Raw genomic sequence first — 20,650 nt, forward strand, 5'->3', positions numbered from 1 at the left:
ATATATATGAATTCCAGAGAATCCAGGGGTCTCAGCTCAGCATGCAGCATGGAAAGAGGCGCCGGAGTGGGACCTGCACAAACCTTTTTATCGCCGGAAACACCGCCACCTGCGTCCGCTGCCTCAGGATCGTCCTATAGAAGACTCGATGATCGTCCTAGCAGAGAACTGCACGAAAGAATTCAGGAAATTACTGTACAAAGGTGTTTATTTTGTATTTTAAATATGAATAAAAAATAATTGGACTGAAAAATTAATATTTGTCATAATAAATATATAAAAATTAAAATTTCTTCGATTTCTCGTCTTATAAGTATCATACGTGCCATGTAAATATATGACAAAGTATATAATTGATTAAAATAATTTCTTCTTTCTTTATTACAGATGCAGAGTACGTCTTCTTAGTATCGAAATGGAAGGAACATTTGGACGTGTGTATAGAGGTAGTTATCACGAAGAGGGTACTTTATCTCCGAGGGACGTACTTGTGAAAACTGCTGCCGAGCACGCATCTCAATCACAAGTAGGTTAACTTTATTTTCTCTATGAATTTTATTCACTTGGACTTAATAAACAAAATATAGGATAAATAATTATTTTAAAAATTAAATAATCGAATATATTGGCAGTTGTATACACTTTTTAAATTAGCGAGGTAGAGCATATTTCGTTTAGTATTTTAGAAAGACATTTTTTTTTTTTCTCGAGATAATCAAGATGTTGAAATATGACCCTTTTGATTTGCAAAGGTGGCTCTTCTCCTCCGAGAAGGCTTGGCCCTCTACGGGCTCAGTCATCCAGCATTACTTCCGGTTCTCGGTGTCTCCATCGAAGACAGAAGCGCACCGTTTCTACTTTACCCGCACACGGGCTATAGAAACATGAAGAGATTCTTGCTAAGGTGCAAGTTAAGTAGCGAAGGACCTCCAAGAGCTCTCACCACGCAGGAAGTCGTCGAAATGGCACTTCAAGCCGCCAAAGGTGTACAATATCTTCACAGAAAGAGGCTCGTTCATAGAGACTTGGCTGCCAGGAATTGTGTGTACGTAAGAACAGAAAATCATTATACATTGCTTTTCCGACGGATATTGTAAAAACCTTCATTAAGATAGACACTTTATATCCAATAATTTAATTTTACATTTCATTTTTAAATTTTTTAAAATTTAATTTTTAAAAAATCTCTATATAGTATCAGATATATCACTTTCAACATAACTTGGTCAACTTCGTATTTTATTATAAACTTGTACGAAGCGAAATATACGAATACCGTCTCGTTATATACCGAATTAATTGCGCGCGTAGACTTAATAGACGGTGTCTTACCGTAAAATTTTAATTGGTATCTAGTTGATTACCACTTCGAGAAAATACTTAACTAATAAAATTACTCTGCGGTTTATGCTTCTCCGTTACACATATACACACACAAAATTATCGTCATAAATTCATTAAATTTTTTCCTGCTTAGAGTTGATGATGACTTGAGAGTACAGATTACGGATAATGCCTTGGCTAGAGATTTGTTTCCGCAAGATTATCACTGCCTCGGCGATAACGAGAATCGCCCTATCAAGTGGCTGGCGATAGAAAGTTTACTCAGTAAGACCTTCACTACAGCTTCTGACGTGGTAAGTTATATATATATACTAAGAGAGATAGATGCAAAAACTTTTTGTTAAAGAGAAAAAAAAGAATATTAAATCTCTTCGTTTATCTAAATATTTTTCTCCCGGCAATGTATCGCGTTCTAAATTTATTAATAAATTTCTTTTCTCTTTTAATAAAAAATTTTTACAAATTTTAGTAATTTTGTAATAGCAATTTTTAAATAATTTATGACACATTCGTCATTCCTTTATCGTGTAATTTCATTTCAGTGGGCATTTGGGGTTTTATTATGGGAGCTAACGACGTTGGCGCAGCAGCCTTATGTAGAAGTGGATCCTTTTGAAATGGCATCCTATCTCAGAGACGGTTATAGATTAGCGCAGCCGATAAACTGTCCTGACGAGCTATTCGCGGTAATGGCGTATTGCTGGGCCATGTCAGCGGAAGAGAGACCGACATTTAGTCAATTGATTATCTGCTTGCAAGATTTTCACACGCAATTAACGCGATATGTTTAATTGAGCGTGATTGTAAAATAGGACTGGATTTTGTTAAGATGTCTCTATTTAATTTCTGAGCATATCGAAATTTTTATCGGAGGAATAATATCAAGAGATGCCAATATAGGAGAAAGCGCTTTTGTATATACTATACTATCATTTAAGTACTCGCAATTTTAGCATTTTTATAGCAATTGTATGTAGAATATCTAATGTAATATATTGCATTTCTGTTCAAAAATTATTCAATTAAGTGTAGTTTAAGGAATAACTATCGGCCAAAATCGAATTTAAAACAAAATAGAATTTATTATTATGCGATAATTTGTATAAAGCATTGAAAGAATTTTATTAAGACTAATATCAATAATATCAAATATAAAATGCAGAAAGTATAATTTAGAAAAAATTAAAAAATTGAAATAAATCTGCAATTTTTTATTGTGGTTATATCGAAAAGTAAATTTAATCTTTTTACAGACTCTTTTAAAACTCCTGCCTGTAATTCGGCGTTTTATAAAAAGAAGCATTTTGTAAATGTGTAAAAAATTTTTATAAAAGCTCACAAAACAAATATATCATAATTCTATAATTAGTCTCAGGAATGTATTTTTAGCAGTGATGTCTAGTTTTACAAGACATCCTGTGTAAGGACTGAGCACAACGTGTAGAAAATTGCGTGAATTATTCATACTGTAAAAATTAAGACTGAATTCTCACCTATCGCGCGTTGCGCCACGTATCTGGCGCTCGCTCGGTGTGATATCGCACATGATTACCAAAACCGGCGAACATACGTCATCGTGCACTGCCACAACTCCCGTTTTCGGAAACCCGTACTGCTTGTAGCGAAACGGAGCTGGCCTCTCGGCGAATTTGAGCCATGTGATATGCGCTTTGCTTGCCTACGTGAGTATGTTTCGTGTGTGTGCCAATATGTTTACTTTTTTTTTTTTATATTTTTGTACATAGTATGTATTTACATAATGTGTCGGCATATACGAGTTATCGAGTATACGAGCCGTGCGTCACGCCTAGATAAAAAGATCCCGTGTACATAATTAATGTGTAGCGTAAGAAACTTATAAATGTACAAATATCTCGTCCGAGCGTTACGAGCACAATAAATTTCTATCTATACCATAGATAGCGTTGTTGCTTTTGTCTGCATCCATCCCCCGACATTGACTTTATTAAAACAGCCGTAAATGTCGTTCTTTCTAGGGGTTTCAAGTCATTCGCCGGTTATTTCTGGCGATCCTTCCTTCGGCGAAAGGAAGGGCGTGAACGGAAAGAGTTTCGGTTTTCTCGGAAATCGTTCGTCAAAGCCACATGTCACATCGTAAATGAGTCTTATAATTCATACGACAGTTGTAGTACGAGTGTCGTGAGAACATTAACGGTTGCTCTTGTTTAAAATAAATATTATAGAATATATTTTCATTTGTCTTTCATTTTTTGTGGATATATTTCTTTATGTATATATTAAGTTTGCTTCATTAAAAAAAATATATTTCTTAATCATAAATAATTAATCAATTAGATAAAAGTAATCCATGTGATAAATGAGCAGAAATTTCTCTGATAGATATTCTATTAAAATTTATATCAGTATTCTTATTAATAATTTTACTGCGAGGTCCACAAAAATTAAAAACATTTTTCTTGACAGGATATATCGCACGTAAATTTGATACTTTATATGTATTACAATATTAATCGTTTGTTTAAACTTGTAGCATTTTTATTCGAAATTTATGTTTCTACTTGCTATAATTTACGTATTTTATGAGAGGAATCTCTATGTATAATATTTCTACGTTTATAAATAATACATGTGTGTTTTATAAAACAGAAGTATATGTCAGACTTGAATGTACCACGAGCCGTTATCGAGGCACGCCAATGCGCTTTTAGGTGTGCTATATTAAGCCTTTCTCTCTTCCCGTTTTTCTCAGCCATAAACCATTTTATCCGGAATTTACGTTGTTTATTCGCGCTGCTACACGCGCGCCGTTCGGTATCCAGGAATAATGATGCCTCATGAAGCACGTTCCATGGGAGCAGAAACGGTCTTGCTGCTCGTTGCTGCCAGAACATTAATTTCCAGCATATTTACACTGTCGTCTCCGGATGATTCCCCAATAATGCGAGTCCGATTAGGTACGCTACATTAGGCACTCCGTTTTCTACGCTCCATCAGCGATGAATGCGCGAGAGGGTGCCTGAGAAGCCGGAAGCTGGTAAAATATACATATACATACGCGCGCGTGTGAAAAAAAGGAGATATATATATATATATATATATTTATATAGTCGAACGAGAATGATCTATCTGGAGGGGGGATTTAATCGCTCGAGAGAGAGACGGAAGCTCGTTGAAATGCAATTTTACGATGCGTAAAACGTTATCAATGACCATTCTTTTGCGAGAAAATGCGAAGAATCAGAATACGAATTAATTGCTGGCGCGTCTCTTCGCGAGATAAGGATTTTCTTTCGATATTCACAGCGGGATACACGTGTCTTAACGAGGATTCCGCGTCATGACGGTGCGACCGTGACGATCCGCAACACCGATCTTACGAAAAGGATTTACGTAACGCGCAACATCCTGTGATCGCCTGACAATCCGCTGTATAATTGCATCTTTGGCACGAACGACTTAAGTGCACTCGCCAATATTCAGCGGCACGAACGGTTAACGTCTGTTGGCGTGGGTGAATCATTTAGTGAGGCATACAAAGAGAAGGGTGACACCGTTAGGGCAATTTATTCATTACTGACACTCTTTATATCGCCTTTAATAAATGTTTACACAATACGAAGGAGGTAATCTTGTAATGTTGTAATAATGAAGGAAACTTTAAGAATGGATCGGGAAAAGAGGATCCTATAGGGCTGAAAGGGGCAACAAGTCCCTTTTGATGAATTTCAATGAAGATCCCTTTGTTTGCGCCTGAGATTTTAACTAAACGTCGAGGGGGTGACAGGATTCGAAATTGCTTTAGAGTTGATGTGCTGGCTGCAACGGTCCACAACGGGGTGCATTTTTAGAGCGAGCTCTTTACTCATCGTAACGGGCATGAGATAACGTCATTCATGAGCATTCATCGTACCCTCTGCAAACCATTCACAATGAGCCATTATTACAGCGAAGCTTTGTTCGGCGCGAAAGTAACTGTACTCTACTCTTCAAGAGCTAGCGATAAGTAATGTGCATTTATTAGCCGTTTTTATTGATTAATGTTGCTTATGTAACATTCTCCCTGAAATATATATTAGAAGATAAATTGATAACAAAATACTTTTTTTAAAAATAATATATATAATTTGTTCTCTTCCAAGAAGATATAAATATTAATTAACAGAATAAAAAATTCCTATTTCGCTTCAACTTTTTCCATTAATAATAATCTTATTTACACATAATGGTCTTTTATTTATATCTTTTACAAGCTTATCGATGCATCTTGCGATATCGATCTCAGAAAACAATTAAAATCACTCGTCTGAGGTTCTTTGAGAAAAAATATAATATATTCGTTGTCCTCTTTTGTCAATGTCCATCCTTGTTACGCTTTACGAGTCGGATTCACGGAGGTCACTCAGCAATTTTCTTCGATAATGATTGTCATTACTATATGCACATCCGGCTCGAGTATTTATCCCTTCCTTGAAATGTCTTACATAGCGATAGGAATGTTTTCGAAAAATCAGTATCCCCCGTGTACTCGCGATTGAACGATGAAGATGCGAACGAGGACAATCCTCGCCGCTTGCTTCGCGATCGTGACGTTTAATAAATTTAGCACGGCGAACGTAAAAGTTTCATCGAAGGTCGACTTGGATTCCGACGAAAATGAAGAGGCATTGAGCAACGCGACCTTCGATACGGTCGCGATTGTGAATGAATCTGCTGATCCAGTGGGATCAATTTCGCGTGCGTCTAAACCGTCGACAATTAGCTGGCATCACGGAAGCGAGCTTGTAAAATCAAATGAACCAAGAAAAAGAAGAGTTTATCTTTCGCAGGTTAGTAATAAATGTCGTAAAGAAATGATTTTACAAATTACAAATTGATATTTAGTTTTATAAAATTGTATATCATATTAACTGATAGACTGATTTGTCGCAAAAAACTTTTTTATTTGCACGAAAATTGCAAGATTTATTATAATGCCAATGATACAAACATATCAATCAATATTGAATTACTGATTTGATGGACGAGTTCGTAAATCAGCTTGTTATAGATTTATAGAAAACTTCGCGTACGTCGTGTCAAAAAGTTTTACAAGTTTAAATCCATCATTTTTGTTCCAGGATTTTATCCAATAAGTCAATTAGAATGTTTATTGTTATCAAAATAGTTTCACGCAAGAAAAGTACGCCATATTAGATTTACGAATAACAGATTAATAAGTTGAATCATTAAATAATTATGACAATAAATATTATGTATTTTTATTTTAACATTTTTTCACATTTAAAACATTAAAACAAATTTCGTGTTTTATTAAGGATTTTTCCAGAGATTTCATAAATAATTATGAAAATTGTAATAATTATTTCATATTCAACAATTTTTATAACAAAGAAGAAAATTAATAACCATGCAATATACCGACATTTGAAATTATTTCTGTCTTTTAAAAATTAAAATGTTTTATAGGATAATTCAACTAAACGGCCACAGATTATCAATAACATTCAAATCGTTATAAACAGCAATGATAGTCTACCACACAAAAATTCTTGCAAAGATTCTTGCGAAGATTCTGTATGTGACGTAACCGTTTCTTCGAAACCAGACGGGAAAGGAAATATTATAACCGAGGTGCATCTTAGCATTATCACGAATACAAAACCTAAAGAGGATGCTAAAATCGATGATATTCCAGTAATCGAAAGTTTCCGAGGTATTCGTGTGGATAACGAAGAAAAACCAATTTCTCATCCAATAAGCTCGCCGAATCCATTATATTCACGTCGCGAAAATATTCCACAGGTGACAAAATTTGTTTGTTCCATTGTACGAAAGAGATTTAAATGTCTGTATTTTATAATAATTAATCTGGGCAATGAAAGTTTCTTTTTGCAATATATTATAATATGTAGGAAATATACTTTTAGATTCACACGAATTATCAAGGATACGGCGAACCCTGGTATCATCATCGACGGCCTTTTCAACGACCGCGATCGTATTGGAGCTACCATGGAGATGGTGGCAATGTAGAATTTCGAGGCCATAAAACGTGGTCGCGAGACAAACCCATAGTGGATGATAAGATTGAACCACCACTTAGCAGAACCAGACTCAGTGACGATACGGAATCATGAGATGATTGATTAAATTTGAAATTATTTTTTAATCGTATAAATATTGTCGTATAAAAATGATATTGACTCACATGTAATTAAATTCGATTTCATTGCCATATAATAAGTAAAATCATTATATAAAAGTGTCATGAGTTTAATTTATACATATAATCAAAAAAATATAATATTAATTTATACATGTAATCAAAAAATAATATTTATATATCTCATTTAAGCGTGTAAGCATGAATACAGAATATACGCATATAATCGTTAATTTAATTGCTCTATATTGCTCGAGTAAAACATAATTTAATATCAACGTAAGAAAACTTATTAAAACTTTTTATTGTACAACAAATAAATCTTAAGTTAATCTTTCGCAAGCAGATAGTCAAGATCAAACTGTCAACATAGTTAATAATCACAGAAAAATTTATAAAATTTTTCATAGAAAAAAATCTATTAGTTTTAAGAAACTTGAGTATTTTTTTGAGTATATGGTAATCTTGAGAAAATATTTAAGTCTTGAATCCTAAATCGCGGATTAAGACTTTAAATCATAAAAATTTATCTCTATCATGGTATTGTATAACATACACAAAATAGACGATAGTAAAATAATAGTTAAAAATAAGATGTGTTGAAAACACAATCAAAAGCATAGTTAATCGTGCACCGTACGGTAAGAAATCTTTCCGTTATCGTTCACACCAGTGATAGACGTCTTATGGCCGATTGGTCTGCCATCCGGACCAGTCCTGCTGGAAGAGCTGGAACTGGCGAACACTCCAAAAGAATTACCAGATGGAGCGGGAAGATCATCAGCGAATCTGGACTCTATTCCTGGCGCAACCTACGAGAGATAGCCGATAAAAAAAAAATAATGATGATATTTTTCACAGAAATATTGCACTTTTTTTTACTGATTATATACATAAAATAAGATGAATTAAAATAAAAGATAATTCGCGTGTACTATCATTTATCAAAATTGCAAAATTGCTGAAGTAAAAATTTCGTTCGTAACTCAAGAGAAATGTAAGGGACTTACAGGACTGATCTGGCCTATTTGATAACCGCCATCTGGACCTAAACCAATGCTGGCACTCGCAACCTGTGGTCCGCCACCACCATAACTTCCACTACCGTAATTAGCGGCCTCGCTGGCCAAACGATTGTGGGCTTCCATGTTACTGCGCAACACAAATCCTCGTTCACATCATTTTAAAAAAAAATTTATGTCGGTCGTGAGTCCCGGTTCATAAAAATATTCGAAAATCAAGCAACTGATTCGTAACATTGCATTTGCATAAAAGATTTATCAATTTTTGAATCAAAATTGTACGCACAAATCATTACTAAAAACAGTAAATATATACATATAATATGTATAATAGAAAATTTTATAGTTATTAATCATTAATAAATCAGATATAATTCTTTTATATAAAATAAAATCTTCCAAAAAAGAAAAAAAGAAAAAATTCTCTCTTGAATTAGTTTTTTATATTATCTTTAGAAACACTCTTAGAATATTTAATTTTTATTATATTATATGTATCAAAAATAATTTGTTAGACGATTCCTTTGCAGTTAAAATTTTTGTTAAATGTTAAAAAAACATTTATGTAACAATAAATATAAATGATTTCATAAATAAAGTAAATTAGAATTGAGAGAGAAAGAGAGACCGTTGGAAAAGAAAAAACTGCAGCAAATTTATATTACAGATAGACTTACGCTTGATGCTGAGCCTCGATTTGCGCCTGAATCTGTCTGATCATGTCAAAAGTAGGATCATTGAAGGTAGGGAATTGTCCGGGGAAAAAAAATCCAGGTCCTGCGTTATAGGGATCTGCGAAAAACGAAACATACAATAAGACTCGGCTAACGATTTTGGAATCTAACGCACACACGGCGTGAAAGTCATGCAACGTACATGCGATTACACTATAAATCATAAGATTTCATGTGTAAACATCATGTGTAAGTATACATATTTATATATATACATATATATATATATCTAAATAAATAAATAAATAAATAAACAAATTAATATATAAAATACATGCATACACATATATCTAAATAAATAAATAAATAAATATATAAATATACAAATGTAAAAAAGTACAAATAAATAAATAAATAAATGTAATAAATTACACCATACGACATTAGTCGCTTCATACAAAAGACAAAATTTTATCTTCGACAAAGTATCATGCATCTCTAAAGGAACGTGAGCACGACTTCACCAAACAGATTCGAGATACGTATCTTCTCCACCGTTTCAATCTTTTATCGAAAAATTTCCAAACCGCAGCATGCAACCCCGAAGAGAATTTATTCAATATTCTCCACAATCCTTCCGTCCGTCTTCACCCTTGGACTTAGGGGCTCATGCTCGTACCTATTCTGCCGTAATTTGGTGTGTTCTGGTTCGGTGAATTATCCTGAAATCCTCCTCGATTATTGACAGATGGTGACTCAGTAGTCGTAGGTGTAGGTTGCCTTCTCATTGGATATCCCGCTCCCGGATACCTCGCTCCAGAATACCCCGCTCCAGGATACCCCGCTCCAGAATACCCCGCTCCAGGATACCCCGCTCCAGGATACCCTGCTCCAGGATATCCCGGATATCCTCCTGCAAAACTCCCAGCTGACGCGCCCGCGGACGCGTATCCTGGTCCATTGTTCGTACCGGTCCACGCGTAGTTCGGGCCGGGACCTGGTATAGAGTTGAATCCGGGATAACCATTATAGGGATCGAAACCTGGACCAAAGCTGCCAAAGCCGGTTCCGGAAACGCCTGGGCCATAATATGGTCCAGGAGTTGGCATCTTGTCACTCTTGGACGATGATCCAGGTTTCTTAGAGGAATCTTCGGGCTCGGATTCATCGAAATTCGAGCGCGACAGAACATCGTTGTCTGTCGATTTCTTCGGCTTAGACGTTGATTTCGTGCTTTCTGAAGTTGTCATGCTAGGATCTGTGGTGGACGGAGTAGTAGCGGAAGTGGTCGAGGGAGTGGTAGCGGAAGTGGATGTCGGAGTAGTCGTAGGAGACGTCGCCTCCGTGGTAGTGGGTGTGGTGATTGGACTGGTGGATGGGGTGGTCGTAGGCGACGTTGGCGATGTGGTGGGTGATGGTGTAGTCGATGACAATGATGTGGTCGATGATGGTGTGGTTGTAGGATTTGTCGACGAGGGGGTCATTGTAGTCGCTTGACTGGTGGTAGTCTCACCGATTTCTCGTTTTGACCTGGACATCCCGACGAAATTGACCGACGTTGGTCCGCCTAGTCGTCCATCTTCGATGGAAAAACGAGAACAAAAGAATAACTCTTTATCGATTGTTGTTACCGAGATAGCTTGTATGAGGTTGATGATTATCTCAGCTGCTACTTGATATGCCGTTGTTAGTCTCAACATGCGGAACTACTTCTCGGAATTCCATCACCAAAAATCCAACGGAAACGTGCCAAAACTAATTACTAATCACAACTGTGTAATCACGATGTAACGCAGATAAAAATCTAATTATTCAAATATATGATTTAAATATTAAATATTTAAGTCATATATTTAAATATAAATGTTTAACGCACACATATAACAGGTAATACATAACATTCAACAAGTGTTATTGATCACAATATTGACACACACACAAATAATATTTTTATATGTATATGTTATTCAAACATATAATTTCTAAATATCATATAACAGTTAATATATAATAGCATATAAACATATAATAGCTAACTTTTATAATAATAGAACATTAACATATTTGTGGGGAACGATATTTAGAAATCACAAAGGAGATATACAATCTAAAAATCTACGCAAGCGTAGAGAAATCAAATCTTAAATCGATTACATAAATATAATACTAATCACCATTCTATCAAGTTGTAAGAAACTCGCCGATAAAATTTGCAAAAAAAATTTGTTTATTGCTTAATTATTTTTTTTTTTTAACATTAAATCGTGGATAAAAATTAATGATTACTAATTATGCGTATGTGTAATATCACGTGATATTATGTACCTGTTGAAGCCGTCACGTTAATTTGATAAATCACGTACTTGCAACTTGCAACATTTCTGTTTCGATAACATATATTTATGTTAAAAATCACGTGCAGAAAGTAAATTAATTTCTACGTATATATACAATGCGTCACCAATTTTTACAATTAAATACAGATCCTGAAATGGCTTTTACTTACCTTTTCTTTATTTGACAATTTTATTAATAAAAAAGAATATAGAAATATATGTCAGTAAACATATTATATTAAACACATATAAAAAATGCAATGTTTCTATATAAAATATTTGATCGATAAATTTTTCTTGCATATTTAAATATCATAATGAGGATATTTTTTTATAATTTAATTAATTCTACATGTATTTTTCAATCTGATAAAGATGCTCGTGTCATGCATGAGAGATAATGAAAAGGAAATAAGAAGAAAGTATCTCCCGTGGGTCAAGGTAAAGAACAAAATGCGGTCACGGTCCGCTAACATCAAATTATCTTCATTTGGCTAGTGTACAGCGTGCTGCATTACGGGAAGCGCATATGCGGATATTAATCTTGGTTAATCAATTAAAGCGATTAATATCGCTCACGCCTTTAACAATCAAGGTGATTTAACAATGCGCAACGAATTAACGATACGAAAATTTATTGCGTTTCAAACAGCAAGTACTTTTTCATGGAGAAACCGGTGCGAGAAACATGGTTTCGTCAGTTATAAAAATATACGATGAATTTAAAAGTATAGATAAAAAGTATAAATAAATATTTAACAAAATTCCACAAGAATAAGATAATATAATATCGTTTAAATTTACATTATTTTTTTCAATTAATAAAAATATTACGTATAATAAATTTTAAAAAAGAGCAACAGATAATTAATGTGTAACTTTATGTTGCGTCAATTTAATATATTTGTATAAAGATTTTCATAAAATTTATTACAAATTATCACAAATTATTAAAGAAGGCTTATTTAGTAACTTGACAAAGAATAACTGCCATGTTTTTACGGAAAACAAAGATTTTAAATCCCGATAACAATCTTTTGTAGCGACAAAAATAACATAAATAGATATAAGAAACATAAATAGATAATTGTCGCACAATCTGCGTTATTAATTTTTCCAAGAATCTTTCCTAATTGCATAATTACTCAATGTCCAATGTGCAAAAAGAAAATCAGCACTCTGATGGTATTTTTCTTCATCGAGAGACATTGATTAAAAATCGTGAAATCATTTGTATATAAGGTGTATTATCGAATTTGTCGTGGGATTTTGCCGCGTTCGCTAATTTCGTAATTATCCTGAAATCCCCGCGTCAGCTATTTCTAGTTAAATATACGACGTTGTCATTACGTAACTTATCGTGAATTTAATTTTTATGTATGCAACCAATGTTTCCTTTCAGATTATGTATTTCTATTCAATTAACAATCACAATATTGTAGAACTCAGATTCATTTACATATTATGCCATATCCGCAATTGCAAAAAAATTATCCGATAAAAAATGCGAAAGAAACAAATAAAAGCATTATCGCGTTACAAACTTATGACTGTTTTTAGTCACATCCTAGTATATTTCTTGTTGATATACGACTCGTTCATGTTTTATATTCTATCCTATAAAGGTTAATAAACAGAGGGATATTGTGAAGATGGCATTTATAAAAAGAAATAGGAGAAAAGAAGCTCACCGAAATAGACATAATTATATTAAAAAATTGTTATTTAATTTTTACTTTTAATTATACATGCTAAATGATTAATATTTAAATATACTTGATATGCTTGAACATTTATTATCATATTAATAAACAAATAGAGGATTATTAAATTACGATGCTAATAGTGAAAAAAAAATACGAATCTTTTGATTACTACTCACTTCCATAAGCATGAGGATAACCGAAGTAGGTCGCTTGAGCCTCCATAAAGGATCCTAGGACGCCGACGAGAACAAGCAGCGCGAAGATTTTAGTATCCATCTTTCTGATCGATCGTCGAAAAAGGAACTCAATGCGGAAAGATCGGGAGACGATTATGTTTGTTATTACTTGTTGTGTTTATATCACCACCGTGCGCGTAAAGACCGAAATGATTCTGATGTTGTCGCAGTCCGCGGGAGAATGACTGACTCAGCTGGTAGCGCGATCATCTTATATAGCGTTCGCTTGTATCGGCACTTCATTACCTCTTCGTTACGACAGTACGTTCGTGAAAACTCCGAAAAAAATTGTACGTCATGTCATCGATAAGAATCACAGGCGTAATCCATACAGGATGAATTTCCAAAACTTGTGTTTGGTTTCTTATAGCAAAATCTATATTTATACACAATAACTTTATTATTATATCGTTTTGATGAAATTTGTGTTAATAATTTTTTAACGTTAATATAATGAAAACTGTAAATTAAATTAATTATATAAATGATTATATAAATATTATTTAAAATTATATAGTATTATTTGACTTTGACATTAGAATACATATTTATTAAATCACTGAATTTTTGCGATAATAAAATAATGTTTTAAAGCTTAATCTCTAGAATATATCTAGAATTATGTTTTTAAAGCTTAAGCTTTAGAAAATAAAAATAAAAAAATTTTATATGTTTTGTGACGTCAATTACAAGAATTTATTTCCTTCTTATTCTTTTGACCAGATTATATAATATTAACTCGTAATTGTGATGGCTATACGTTTCTAAATTCAGTCAGAAAAAACTTCGCCGTTCTTAAAAAATAAAAATATTTTTCAAGATTTTAAATTGTAAATGTATTTAATAGAGGAAACCAGGGAAAACAGAATATTGATTATAACAGGATTGATATTTTTTTCTTTGTATGATTCTGCGTCCCAACATTTCTGTCCTATTTACGGTGTGAACTCTGCCTTTCCTTAATGGAATGGAATTGTTCAGACCTTGGCAATGATTTTGCTCCAAGTTGGTTTTATATAACACAATCCCAATTCTCGTTACACTATTTTTATTTGTAGAAACTACACGATAGCAATTCTCCACACTATGATAACCCTGCGATAATATAGCGACGTAAGTAAAACGAAGGCGGAAAGATTTTTCTCTTGATTATTGATATGCAATCGTAAGATTTATTAGTAATAGAAGTGATAGGACAAAATCATCACAGATTTTTTTTTGTGTAAAGGGAAAAACCAGAAATGATACACAGCTTTATTCACGCAAGCTCTTGGTGAGCACTTGCATTTATAAAAATTTTTTTATCGCTTTTATTAATTTGTAGAATTGCAACAAATGAGAAGAGCAAATAATCTTTCTGTAACATTCTGTTATAGATTTATCTTATCGTTATGTATATGTAGAATATTTCAAATATATATATTTCTTATGGATTATTGAATCAATAAAGAAAATATATTTATCATTTTTTTATAACTTATCTTTTTATAATTTCTTAATATTTGTAAAATCCGCGTTAGTGATTTAATGAACAATGAACAATGAGTTTCGTCATATAATACCGTAATAAATCATATCTCGAACTCTATTAATATTACGACATTGAAATAAATAACTAATATGTTCTTTTCATTTTATCTTTTAGTATCTATAATTAAAAAGAGAAATACCTTAGAAATGTCTATTATATAGATCTAGATAATAACGTATCGCTTCTTATAACATCTCTAATATTTTTAGAGATGCAATAATATTTCCCTTCCGTAACCTCTCGCATTTTCTATAATGTGATTACAAGTTAATTTTAGATTCTCCTTTTTAATATTTATATTTATCTATATTTATCTTAATCGAATATCATTTTCAATTGTCGATATTTCACCTAGTATTATCATTAATAGACAAACGTGTGCGTAATTGTTTATGAGTAACAATGGTCTGTCGCGCACGGGAAAATGATCGCGACCGGTTTCCACATCCTGTTAGGCTGTTGATCGATCCAGGATAATTGCGATTACTCCGACATTCTATGGCCCCCTTAAAGCCGCGCGCTCGGGGCTCAAACGCGGATTTTCCAATCAATCGATCAGGCTAATTCTGCAAACGATTGATTATTGGATAACAGCTTCATCAAATTAGTACCTTCTTAGCTGCATTCACAGAATTTCTACAATGCAACCGTATCATTTAAACGAATTATAGTCAACGCAAGTAAAATGTTTTAACGCGATGCGCTGTCTTTTGTGTCATTATCCGTTTAGTCACGGCACGACGTGACTCAAGCACACACGTTTTCTTAATAAATAATAAAAATATTCCGTTCAAGTAAAAAATGGTGCGACAAAAATGTTAGAGAAATCGATGTTAATATCGCTCGACGAGTATAGCGACGTGCCGATGTGTTATTCATGCTGCGAAAATTTGTATTTTTGTTTATACAGTTGTAGCGTGACGTTTATTATCGTCCAGACGAATTTAAGCAATGAATTTATTTTCTGTTTCCTCGGAGACACGTAGCGATTATACATAATTTTCTTTCCACTTATCTTTCTGAGAATAAAAGTGCGGAAAAATAATATAATATATTTTTATTGCAAAATAATTATTATTAATATTAATTTTCGTTATTCAACAATTTCGCGATCGCTTGCCAACATTTTATTTCATAGCAAATATCGATCTCTTTAAAAAAAAAAAAAAATATTAAATTGCTCAACAAACTTTAAGTAAGATTTTTGAACGTAAACCATTATAAACTGAAGTGTTTGAAAATCTTTCACATACCATCGATCGTTCTTGTGTTGGGCAAATTTTTTTCTTCTTCAGATAATTGATTGATGCGGGGCTGTTCGGGAAATACCCATCAAACTTGATTACCTTCTGCGCAATATAATCCGACAGCCGCTTCTTCTTGATCGCTCTATTGTGTTCTCGAAAGTAAAATGCCACACTTCGTGTTCGAGGTCCAGCAAAGTAAACCTGATTATTGGAACTATATATGCATGCATTTTATAAATAATTTGATCTCTCTATTCAATACTAAAATTATTTATAGTATGTATATATATATATATATATATATATATATATAGTATATATATGTATGTTTTAATACTTAAAACATCAATAAATTTTTATTTGTTTGTATATAAGACAAATAGTATCGGTTAATAATGCTTGCAAATTAAAGATAAAGTAAAAAAACATGAAAAAATAAATTGATTTCTAGATATAATAAAATTTAAATATATAATTATTATAATAAAAAATATTTTAAATATGTATATATATATATATATATAATATTTTTTAATTTATCAATATACTATGGTAGTAATTTTAATTATAAATACAAAGTCAGAAGTACACTTATATTCAAAAATATTTTTTATTTTATGTCTGCGCTTCAAGTTCAATGTCAGTGTGTTTAACTGTGCTTAATCGTTTGACTCAGAATATATTTCATATAGTCATTTAGATCTTATGACTCATCATTATTAATGATTGGACGACGTGACAATCTTCTTTCAAAGATTATTGAACTTCGTATATTCAGTCTCATTCGCGTGTGAAACATTAATCGAAGATTAACTCGAATAATTAAAGTGCATCACGATTTTCTTTGCCGGATATCCGCCGCTAGCAGCGGCAAACGTTCACAGCGAAAAGTGCAAGCTTTGTTACGCAAAATATTTCGCAACAGATTTATTGTGTGTGTGTGTGTATTGCTTCTCTCAATATTATACATATAATTCACACGAGGCGCACCCGTGAAAATAGGAAATTATCGTACATTCTTTCTGTCTTTATTTTGAGGAATCTTTCAAATGTCTCCGGAAATTCCAAAGGAAGCTTGCCTAATCCTTTTCGAACCCATTAGTAGTGAATGATACTTTGCTCTTTTCCCTTTAAATCTTTACGAAGAGGCTGGAATGCATTAGCGAACACAGTAAGAATCAAAGTAACGAAGAGTGGACTATGATATAGACTTATTGTTAATGTGCTGGCGATAAGCTTTTTATCACAATACCTATGTTCCTCTGACCTTATATAAGTTGAACGCATCTGACGAGAAGGTTCAGTGAGGATTGTCTTTGTTTTAAGGTCCTGTTTTGTTTACTTGTAGCTCGAGAAATTTTTAAATATAAATATGAAATGGATTCTTTTGTTGACAATATTTGCCATTGTACAATATGAAGAGGTGAAAGGTAACTGTCATATATTTCATAAATTATTTTTCTTTCATTAGTATATGCTGGTTTTATATATAATAATAAAAGAAATAATAAAAATAAAATTTGATAATATATGAAAAATTGATATGTGTATAAATTAATTGTTTTAATAAATTAAAACGATTGTAAGTTTAATTGTTTGAACATTATTTTGACAATAATGAAAAAAAAAAATTTCCCTAATTGTTAATTAATATGCGAGCAAAATATTTTTGAGTTTACGGTAACAAAGTATTATTTTACCAAATAAAGTATTCACTTAATGAATGAGTATTGCGAATCATATAACAGCGCAAATAAAACGCAAAACGTAGAACGTATATGCATTTTTGATAAACCATAGATGAACAGATTGTCGATAGATAAATGATCAATTGCATATGTATAATTAGTTCTATATGATTTATATGATCATGTTTATTGACTAGAATAGTAAATGTATTGATGACTAATATTCCTCGGGGAATGTTACAAGCGGAAATAGAAAATTATTTTTTTAATTATTTCTCGATTTTCTTCTTCGTTTTAAAAAAGATTAATAACACCTATTGTATCTGATAAGATTTACGGAACTCGACAAATTAAATCCTCGTGGCATAGAAGAAAAAGAAAATAAAACCTTTACGTAACAGCAACTGATAAAGCATTTATAATTTTTCAATGTTAATAAAAATATATTAACTGTAAATTAATAACATTAATGCAATAATTAATAACTTTTCTTTAACTACATTTAATTTGAAAATCTAATCAAACTACATTCGAAGATTAGTGAAATGTTTGAATCATACTGTTATTGCGAAGTATGAAAAAATATTCCAGATTGCATATTTGCACTCGCTACAATTTCTTATTTACAATATTTGAGCTGAAATATTTTTTTTCCTGATATCTCGGTATGTTGTTCACTCTCTTAATCTCTTCGTTAAAACATCTCGGTACGTACGTGTCTTTCAGCGTAAATTCTCGGATTACTTTGATTATTTTAGCAGATTTTCAGTGAGAGAATTCTATTCAATCCAATTTCAAAGTTAAATTTTGATTCATCCGCTAAAACTTAAATTGTAATAATTATTTGAAATAAAGATTATAAAAATGTAAAATTTATTCCTTAATCCGCTCTTATATTACATGAACCACTTATTGCTTTAATATGTTAAATATTAATAATGTATTAAACACTAAGTATATAATTAATTAATTAAATATAAGTATTATAAGTAATTAATTAAATATATATAAGTAATTAATTAAATATTAATTGTATTAATTAAATATCGATACATAAAATACAAACTTAAACTGCAACGTTTTAAACATTGTTTTTTTAAAGATTTTAAAGATTTTTTGATTAATCTTTTTTTTCAACAAAAATTTAATAGAAGTTTCAAAATCTTTGAAAAAGAGAATTAATGTAAATATGTGTTATAATGTAGGTTATCCTCAATATAACAACGCAGAAGATGATTTGCTTATAATAGCTCAGGCACCATTTACGGAAAAACCAATCAGAAATTCGTTTGAATTCCGTTTGCTGACACCGAAATCGACATTTTCGATATTACCATATTTAAAGGATGTATACAGTGATGTTCTATCTTATATCACAAAGAAATTTGAGCTTTTGGAAACAAGCTACAACCACCTTACCGAACGTTTAAAGGAGTTCGTCGAGAGTAAATTTTTGAAGCGCACATATAATATTCTAATATATATATAACATATATTTATTGGTTAAAAATAAATATGTGCTAATTTAATATTTGATTTATTATAGGTTCAAAAACAAAAAGCAAAAAAGATAAAAAGGTTCCATCACCAGCATTAGGGACTACTGTTTCAAATGTGATTCTAACAACTCCCAAGCCCAACAAATCGATGCACGCTCCTACGCCGAATAAATTGACGAGCACTCAAAAGCCTGCGCCAGTTGAAAATGACGACAAAAAAAATAAGCCTGATGATAAAAAAGATCCATTGCATATATCTGAAATTACATCAAATAACAAAACACAAGAAAATGTAACTCAAACTATCCCAAAACCGATTGAATTGACAGCTATTCAAAAGCCGATGTCAATTAAAAATGACACAGAAAAAAAACCTGTTGAACAACAAGACAAGAAAGATACGCTCATACCAATAAAAATTGATAAAGATGAGAATGCGATTACGCCACCAAATACTGATAAGGAGGAAATAGTATCCATTAAGCCAAAGGATCAAGTTGAATCATCGACTAGAGAATCCGAAATAATAAAAACATCGGAAGAGAATATTACATTTACAAACGCAAATGAATCTAAATTCAGGAGATAAATTAAAGTAATAGTAATAAGTTAAGAAATCAATAACATTATAAATTTCTGTATTGAAATATTTCGAGTTTTTAAATATAAGCATTTAATTTTATTTTTAATTTCAAATAGTTCTTGTATTTTTTTTTTTTTCAAAAATAAGTTGGATAAAAATTATCTCCAAAAATTTTTCTCGATTTCCTTATTCATAATTATAAATACATTACTGGAGTTCTTTAGATTAAATGCTTATATCAAACACAGATAAGCAAAATGGTATTTAAAATGGAAAAGAAAAATATTTTCTCAAGTTATTTTTTTCGATCGCAGATTATAAATAGTTATATATATTTTTATATATTAACTAAATTGTTTTTAAAATATTTATTTAATTTTACAAATCTTATATTGAAATATAAATAGTTATGTGTTGATTATTAAATAATCGTTGTACAATTTATCCTTATAATTCCGATCATTTTTATAATAAATATCTTAAGATTTTACAAAACAAGATCTATTATGATAAGAGAGAATTATTGTTACGAAAGATTAACAAAAATTCAACTTGCTTATAAAAGTTGACTCGACATTCTCCAAATCATTATAATCCATCCCACCTTAACGAGGTATACATTAAATATTAAATAATCCA

At 31.8% G+C, this 20,650-nt stretch overlaps 4 protein-coding genes across 9 annotated transcripts in view; 3 read left to right on the forward strand and 1 right to left on the reverse strand.

The window, feature by feature from the left end:
• LOC126853668 (tyrosine-protein kinase Dnt-like) overlaps positions 1-3,262 on the forward strand; it is a 172,259-nt gene extending 168,997 nt beyond the window's left edge. For both annotated transcript variants that reach the window (XM_050599636.1, XM_050599635.1), the window contains 5 exons: positions 18-203; positions 388-526; positions 753-1,045; positions 1,478-1,637; positions 1,887-3,262. In XM_050599636.1, coding sequence (XP_050455593.1) covers positions 18-203; positions 388-526; positions 753-1,045; positions 1,478-1,637; positions 1,887-2,135 — 1,027 coding nt within the window. In that variant the 3' untranslated portion in view covers positions 2,136-3,262. The remainder of the gene's footprint in view (positions 1-17; positions 204-387; positions 527-752; positions 1,046-1,477; positions 1,638-1,886) is intronic.
• A 1,309-nt stretch (positions 3,263-4,571) lies between these two features.
• Positions 4,572-7,738, forward strand: LOC126853717 (uncharacterized). Of its 2 annotated transcripts, XM_050599728.1 has the most exons (3): positions 4,572-6,152; positions 6,793-7,128; positions 7,254-7,738. In XM_050599728.1, exons 1-3 carry the CDS (start codon positions 5,865-5,867, stop codon positions 7,461-7,463), a joined length of 834 nt encoding a protein of 277 aa, XP_050455685.1. In that variant the 5' UTR covers positions 4,572-5,864; the 3' UTR covers positions 7,464-7,738. The 2 variants fall into 2 exon arrangements, with proteins under 2 accessions (XP_050455685.1, XP_050455684.1); XM_050599727.1 differs by having other exon boundaries at positions 4,577-6,152; positions 6,793-7,738.
• A 35-nt stretch (positions 7,739-7,773) lies between these two features.
• Positions 7,774-13,663, reverse strand: LOC126853675 (nuclear pore complex protein DDB_G0274915-like). 4 transcript variants are annotated; one of them, XM_050599649.1, is made up of 6 exons: positions 13,404-13,663; positions 10,071-10,764; positions 9,865-9,995; positions 9,189-9,303; positions 8,500-8,641; positions 7,774-8,301 (listed from the first exon to the last, which is right to left on the reverse strand). In XM_050599649.1, exons 1-6 carry the CDS (start codon positions 13,501-13,503, stop codon positions 8,113-8,115), a joined length of 1,371 nt encoding a protein of 456 aa, XP_050455606.1. In that variant the 5' UTR covers positions 13,504-13,663; the 3' UTR covers positions 7,774-8,112. The 4 variants fall into 4 exon arrangements, with proteins under 4 accessions (XP_050455606.1, XP_050455605.1, XP_050455604.1 ...); XM_050599648.1 differs by having other exon boundaries at positions 10,041-10,764; XM_050599647.1 differs by having other exon boundaries at positions 10,026-10,764.
• Positions 13,664-17,104: 3,441 nt separating this feature from the next.
• On the forward strand, positions 17,105-20,017 carry LOC126853592 (uncharacterized). Its single transcript, XM_050599439.1, has 4 exons — positions 17,105-17,412; positions 17,590-17,671; positions 19,135-19,374; positions 19,476-20,017. Exons 1-4 carry the CDS (start codon positions 17,350-17,352, stop codon positions 20,015-20,017), a joined length of 927 nt encoding a protein of 308 aa, XP_050455396.1. The 5' UTR covers positions 17,105-17,349.
• The last annotated feature ends 633 nt before the right edge of the window (positions 20,018-20,650 follow it).

This window comes from Cataglyphis hispanica, chromosome 12 (genome assembly GCF_021464435.1).
Source record: "Cataglyphis hispanica isolate Lineage 1 chromosome 12, ULB_Chis1_1.0, whole genome shotgun sequence".
Lineage (NCBI taxonomy): Eukaryota > Metazoa > Arthropoda > Insecta > Hymenoptera > Formicidae > Cataglyphis > Cataglyphis hispanica.